Consider the following 7629-nt stretch of genomic DNA (forward strand, 5'->3'; position numbering starts at 1 on the left):
AGTGGTTGAGAGTCCGCCTGCCGATGCAGGGGATACGGGTTCGTGCCCCGGTCTGGGAGGATCCCATATGCCGCGGAGCGGCTGGGCCCGTGAGCCATGGCTGCTGAGCCTGCGCATCCGGAGCCTGTGCTCCGCAACGGGAGAGGCCACAACAGTGAGAGGCCCGCGTACCACAAAAAAAAAAAAAAAAAAAAAAAAAAAAACAAAACTGTGCTAACCCAACCCAACCCAGATTTAAGAACCAGAAACATACACCATGAATTTACTATCCCACACAGACCGAGCATGTGGATAGTTCTCATTCTCCAGAAATCCCAAGGGGAGGGGAAAAAAAAATCAGTTTACATATAGTCATACAATGAATTTTATCTATTGTGCAAAGAGAGGGTTATCTGGCTCCCAGAAGGTTTTGGGCTCCAATCAGACAGTTCATTTTACAACTCAAGATCCAGTTCTTCTTAGAGATTAAAAGAGCCCCCAAGGCCTGTGGATCATGGGCGCTGATGAGGGCCACATACCCTTTGGCTCCAGTTAAATCTCTGGTGTTCGAACTGTGTGGGAGCTGTGGGTGCTTGCTTCCTGATCCTTCCGCAGCCCCTGAAGCAGCTGGTTTAGGAGTGTGAGGTTGCTGTCTCTGTGAGGAAGGGGCAGGGGTGGGAGGCAGTTCCCTTTATACTCGATCACTGCCATCTTGGCCCGATCCTGCTTGTTCCGATTTGGGATCTGCAGCATTCTCGTGTAGCCCCCATTCTGACCTTGGTACCGAGGGGCCAGTACGTGAAACAGCTTTGGGATCAAGTCTTTCTCCTGGAAGGGGAGAGTTATCCAGGAGACAGCAGAGTCAGGCACCACCGCAGAGACATTTAACTTTCAGCACTCCCAAAGGTAGGGTCCAAACACACACACACACACACACACACACACACACACACACACCCCTTCCCTCACCCTCTGATGTGGTAGAGTCAAAATTACACAGAGTGGATCAGTTACAGGCAGTTGTGCAGACTGAGATTCACATTGAATTCAACTTAGGACACAGATCTCTAATTTAGCTCACATTTGTCCATAAGCGTGTGCCTTATCTTAATTCCGCCCAGTTCCCTTTCCTCTAACAACCCCCTCCCACTTAGGGAGCAAAGGATGAGATTTGGGAGGTAGACAGGATGCACTCACCGTGAGCCAGAAGTCAGCCATGCGCATGGCTCGTTCGTTGGTGTCTCCCAGCTTCCCACAGTCGATGAGCTGTGAGGATATAACATCACTGACCCAACTCGAGCAAGAAAGGAGGCCATCAATCTTACTCCTTAAATGCCGGACTGCAATCTACTCATTTCATACACCAACAAAGCATCTCGCCAATTAAGGCAACCTCTATCTCCGCAGCCCTAACCAGTCTTCAGTGAGAGGGGCCGGAGGAGTAGGTTCCGCTCACTGTATTAGGGGAATCAGCCTTCGGGCACAGCTTACCAGGGCGGTCCCAATTCTTCCCCAACTCCAGCCGGATCCCGCCTCCCCAGGCCAGAGCCGAGAGAGGAACAAGAGGGTCCCGCCCCTCACCTTCTCCGCGTAGCCCCTCAGCTCGTCCACGCGTGCCCATGACGCCTCGATGCGTTCGTGTCGCACCAGTCCCGTGAGCAAGTTCTGCAGCAGGTGGATGCGGGACTCGGGACCAAGGCCCAGGCGGCGGAATACGCGGCCGTGAGAGATGGCAGCCGCGACCGACAGCCGCATGCTCCCAGCTTCTTCCAGCCCCTGTGAGGCCGGAACTGGAAACTCCAGGAGAGACACGGCGGAGAGGCGGAGCTTAGAGGACGCATGCGCCATACGTTGGTGCGTGGTGGACGTGTTTGCGCATGTGTATCAGAGCCTGCCTCGTTGGCAGCCTGGGGGAGGGCGGGGAAGGGGCGTTGACTTCTTCCAGAGGAAGCGAGCCTGGTGGGGTTTGGCCCCCGGGAGCGCTCCCTGTCGGCCGGGGAACCAGGCGCCCCCTGGTGTGGAGTGATCCGGCTGTCGGGTTTCTCTGATGCTGCGTCATTCGTCTTGTGGCCGGTAGGGCGCTGGCAAGGTCCGCCTGGTGTCGGCTAGAAAAGTGAGTACCTGAGGGGAAAGTGCCTGGCGGGGTCCTGGTCCCTCAGGCTGGCTGCCCTGCCCTCCCTGAGGCGCGGCGCGTCCCACACCCTGAGCGTGTCATTTTTAAAAGAAAATTGTTTTCAGTAGTAATGGTGAAATGAGTGGGATAACAATGATATGAAAGAAACGCAGATGGTGAAAATTTTCTTTGGTTTAAGTTGTTGACTGAAAAAAAGCACAACATAAAAGTTGAGAGTTATGTTTTATTTGTCAGACAAAACTGAGGACTTAAGCCAGGGACACAGCAGCTCAGATAACTCTGAGAGGCTGCTCTGAAGAGGCAAGGGGTGGGGTCGGGGTGGGGTGGGGTGGGGTCGGGGTGGGGTGGGGACCAGGATACATAGGAGTTTTTGCAGCAAAACCCAGGTAGTTGGAGCATCAAAAGACTACTGTTCATAAAAGAAAACCAGATATCTCAAGTTAAGGAATTTAGCGCTTTTCTATGCACGAGACGATGCAAGAATCTGGGCTCACTGAAATCATTCTTTTGATCTGCACCTCAGCTATTTGGGACCAGTATCCTGTGTTTTCTCATCCTGAGTCTCCTCAGGGTGTGCTCTCCGGGGTGCCTGTAGTGGCTGATGGCTGCAACATCCTTTGTTTACTGATATGGCAGGTGGCATTTTTAGTTCACAAAGTACATATAATTATCCCGGTTCAAGAAGAATTACCGCACTCCAAGGAAAAATAATGGGCTAATACTTTTAAATTACATCAGTGTGTTTTTTATTTTAAAATGGGAAAACCATACCTATGCATTTATGTGTTAAAGTAATGAGCAGTAACATTATAGTTTCTGGTTCTGAGCCTTCGTGTCTGCCGATTTGCAATGACCTGGTCAAAATTGCTCTTTGTTATGGATTCAGATATGTCCCCCCCACAAAAAAGATATGCTAAGACCTACCCCACCCCCATATAGCCTGCATCTCCCTCACCCAGTACCTCATGATGTGACTTTATTTGGAAACAGGGTCCTTGCAGATGTCATTAGTTAAGATGAGGTCATACTGGATTAGGGTGGGAGTCTAATCCAAAGTTACTGATGGCCTTATAAAAAGAACACCTGTGGAGAGACAGAGACACACAGAATGCCATGTGACCCGGAAGGCAGAGATCAGAGTTGCCTAGTTGCAAGCCAAGGATTTCTGGCAAACATCAGAAGCTAAGAGCAAGATATGGAACATATTCTTCCCTAGATCCTTCAGAGAATGCATGGCCTAACTGACAGGTTGATTTTGGACTTCTAGCCTTCAGAACTACAAGACAGTAAATTTCTGCCCTGTTTGTGACACTTTGTTACAGAAGCCCTAGACATATATTCATGTTTGTTAGAAAGCATATTTAGATTTGTCATTCTGTCTTCCTCTTAGGTGACCGGAGAACACCTCTTGCTAATTTTAATTTTGAAAAGTTTCTTTTGTCTGAAGCAACATACGTGCAAATAGGAAAAGTCTTAAACATATGGATATGTTGGCAGAAATTTATACAAACCACACTTCACAATAAATTCCAGAAATTACAATACTGTTGGTGTCTTGTTTCTTTGGGATCGATTCTTGCAGCTTTCAGTTATCTCCACATTTCACTGTAACGTCGTCATCAGAAAATTCATCATAAATTTCTACTGGTAAAAACTTGGGAAGATTTTCTTCTTTGCAAAAGTCAGAGAAAATGAACATTGACACTGGTGTTATTTGACCTATTGCTTTAAAAAAGGAATGTCCTCTTGGTCAAAATGTACAGCATCAAACATTGTCCATATTTATTTTTTTGGTTATGTGAGGCTGATCTAGGGTGGCCTCAGCCTGCAGCAGCTTGAAGCAGGGTTTCAGTTACTGGCCAGTGATCGAGGTGGGGTCGCGGTGGTGAGAGCGCTGAATCCTATCCACTAGACCAGTGGTCAGTGACAAGGCCCTGGCCCTATGGCTTTGCAGAAAAAGAATTCCCACAAAGATGGAAAGTAGTGAAACAAGTAAAGTATTTATTAGGAAAAAAAGTACGTGTGGATAGACACATGGGTGGGCTCAGGGAGAGAGTCACGCCCTTGTGGCAGTTTAAATCACTTATATGGGGCATTTCTTCTGTGTTTCCTTTGGCCAATCATTTTGGTTTGTCTGGTTCAGAGTCCATATTGGGTGTATCTCGGGATCTTCCCATGTATGCACATGCATCTCTTAGCCAAGATGGATTCTACTGAAGAGGCCTATGGGTAGTGAGCATCAGTTGGCATCAGTTAGCATCACTCCCCTTTTGGCCTCCAAGGAGCCTTTCTGCACATGTGTAGTCGGGGAGGTCTCCTGACTCCGAGAATGAGAAATATGTGGTCTCTTACCTTCTACCTGGGCAGGGCCCAGCCTCCTCTCTCAATTGTTTTGTTATTTCCTTCTCGGAGTATTGGTCCACAGGGAATGAACTTTGACCGTTTGCCCCTGGGGTCCCATCTGTCTCCTGCTTCGAGATCATCATCTCTTGTTTGTTCTCCTGGCAGTATTCAAACTTTTTGTCTATGTCAATTTCTTTACATTTTGTTGGTGCATAGTTAATGGCTTTCTCTCCAGTTTTTGAGGATTGATGTTCAAGGAACCATTTTAAACCTTGGTATCTTACTGTATGTTGTTCAAGGCATATTCTGGCTGTTTGTAGATACTTCTGTGTCTGGTTGATCTCATCTGAAACTTCACCTTAAAACAAAAACAACTCAGGAAAGAAAAATCTCATACAACCAGGATTGTTTATTTTAAATTTATAGTTTTAGAAGCAGGGCTATGTTCTACCACAAGGGTTGGAGGTACAAAATGTGCCTCAAGTGAGCTTGAAAGATCACAAATTGTTATGAATTTATCAATACTATGAAAAATAATACATGTGGGTGAATCTGACTATGTAACTGATAGGTTTCCAAATTAACTTGCGTGTGGAATAAAATGTTTTAATGGATTAGTTTTAAAAAGTGATAGTTTGAAGCTTACATGTACTTTATTTTAACACAAAGGTAACCATATCAATTGTTTAGAACTTAGACCGACAAAAGATTTTTCTTTGAGGGTTATTATATCACTAACACTGTTTAGCATAGTCATGCAATGTGATAAAAATCAGATTGACTTTTTTTTTTTTTTTTGCAGTACGCGGGCCTCTCACTGTTGTGGCCTCTCCCGTTGCGGAGCACAGGCTCCGGACGCGCAGGCTCAGCGGCCATGGCTCACGGGCCCAGCCGCTCCGCGGCATGTGGGATCTTCCCGGACCGGGGCACGAACCCGTGTCCCCTGCATCGGCAGGCAGACTCTCAACCACTGCGCCACCAGGGAAGCCCCAGATTGACTTTTAGTTAGTTTTATTACTATTTTAAAATTCTTTACAGAAAATTCACCTCCTTATGCTTGCTTTGGAACAGGCTGCGTCTACCTCCCAACCCTTGGTGCCCACTGGCTTTGAGAGAGTTTGGGACTAGGATAATTGCTTTGGTGTCAGAACTATTGTAAATAGAAAAACAAGCTTTTTCCTTTACTCTGAAATAACTGCATCTTCTTCTACTGATGCCTTCATGAAGCAATGTCCTGGGAGCCTGTACAGGGAGCTCAGCAAGTGTTCAATCAGGGATTTAATGATGATGGTGAAAAGCAATTGTCGATTGGACCCCAAGCCAACATTTTTTTAAAATTAGGTTTATTTATTTATTTATTTATTTATTTTAAAACATCTTTATTGGAGTATAACTGCTTCACAATACTATGTTAGTTTCTCTTGCACAACAGAGCGAATCAGCCACATACATACACATGTCCCCATATCCCCTCCCTCTTGAGCCTCCCTCCCATCCTCCCTATCCCACCCGTTTAGGTCATCGCAAAGCACCGAGCTGATCCCCCTGTGCTATGCTGCTGCTTCCCACCAATGGACTGTTTTACATTCGGTAGTGTATATATGTCCATGCTACTCTCACTTCGCCCCAGCTTCACCCTCCCGCTCCATGTCTTCTAGTCCATTTTCTGTGTCTGCCTGTTTATTCCTGCCCTGCAACTATGTTCATGAGAGCCTTTTTTTTTCAGATTCCATATATATATGTTAGCATACGGTATTTGTTTTTCTCTTTCTGACTTCACTCTGTATGACAGACTCTAGGTCCATCCACCTCACTACAAATAACTCAGTATTGTTTCTTTTTATGGCTGAGTAATATTCCATTGTATATATGTCCCACATCTTCTTTATCCATTCATCTGTCGATGAACATTTAGGTTGCTTCCATGTCCTGGCTATTGTAAATAGTGCTGCAGTGAACATTTTGGTACATAATTTTATTTGAATTATGGTTTTCTCAGGGTATACGCCCAGTAGTGGGATTGCTGGGTAGTTCTATTTGTAGTTTTTAAGTAACTTCCATACTGTTCTCCATAGTGGCTCTATCACCTTACATTCCCACCAACAGTTCAAGAGGGTTTGCTTTTCCCCACACCCTCTCCAGGATTTATTGTTTGTAGATTTTTTGGATGATGGCTACTCTGACCGGTGTGAGGTGATACCTCATTGTAGTTTTGATTTGCATTTCTCTAATGATTAGTGATTTTGAGCATCTTTTCATGTGTTTGTTGACAATCTGTATGTCTTCTTTGGAGAAATGTCTATATAGGTCTTCTGCCCATTTTTGGATTGGGATGTTTGTTTTTTTGATATTGAGCTGCATGAGCTGCTTGTATATTTTGGAGATTAATCCTTTGTCAGTTGCTTCATTTGCAAATAGTTTCTCCCATTCTGAGGGTTGTCCTTTCATCTTGTGTATGTTTTCCTTTGCTGTGCAAAAGCTTTTAAGTTTCATTAGGTGTCATTTGTTTATTTTTGATTTTATTTCCATTTCTCTAGGAGGTGGGTCAAAAAGGATCTTGCTGTGATTTATGTCATAGAGTGTTCTGCCTATGTTTTCCTCTAAGAGTTTGATAGTTTCTGGCCTTACATTTAGGCCTTTAATCCATTTTGCATTTATTTTTGTGTATGGTGTTAGGGAGTGTTCTAATTTCATTCTTTTATATGTAGGCATCCAGTTTTCCCAACACCACTTATTGAAGAGGCTGTCTTTTCTCTATTGTATATTCTTGCCTCCTTTATCAAAAATAAAGTGACCATATGTGCGTGGGTTTATCTCTGGGCTTTCTATCCTGTTCCATTGATCTATATTTCTGTTTTTGTGCCAGTACCATACTGTCTTGATAACTGTAGCTTTGTAGTACAGTCTGAAGTCCGGGAGCCTGATTCTTCCAGGTCCATTTTTCTTTCTCAACATTGCTTTGTCTATTCTGGGTCTTTTGTGTTTCCACACAAATTGTGCAATTTTTTGTTCTAGTTCTGTGAAAAATGCCATTGGTAGTTTGATAAGGATTGCATTGAATCTGTAGATTGCTTTGGGTAGTATAGTCATTTTCACAATGTTGATTCTTCCAATCTAAGAACATGGTATATCTCTTCATCTGTTTGTATCATCTTTAATTTCTTTCAATAGTG

General features: G+C 44.8%; 1 protein-coding gene across 1 annotated transcript; it reads right to left on the minus strand.

Moving 5' to 3' along the window:
• Nucleotides 1-346: 346 nt before the first annotated feature.
• On the minus strand, nt 347-1769 carry MRPL17 (mitochondrial ribosomal protein L17). Its single transcript, XM_079708562.1, has 3 exons — nt 1561-1769; nt 1177-1245; nt 347-807 (listed from the first exon to the last, which is right to left on the minus strand). The coding sequence occupies exons 1-3, from the start codon at nt 1732-1734 to the stop codon at nt 532-534; spliced, it is 519 nt and encodes a 172-aa protein (XP_079564688.1). The 5' UTR covers nt 1735-1769; the 3' UTR covers nt 347-531.
• Between the last annotated feature and the right edge of the window lie 5860 nt (nt 1770-7629).

Source organism: Hyperoodon ampullatus (genome assembly GCF_949752795.1).
Source record: "Hyperoodon ampullatus genome assembly, chromosome: 7".
Lineage (NCBI taxonomy): Eukaryota > Metazoa > Chordata > Mammalia > Artiodactyla > Ziphiidae > Hyperoodon > Hyperoodon ampullatus.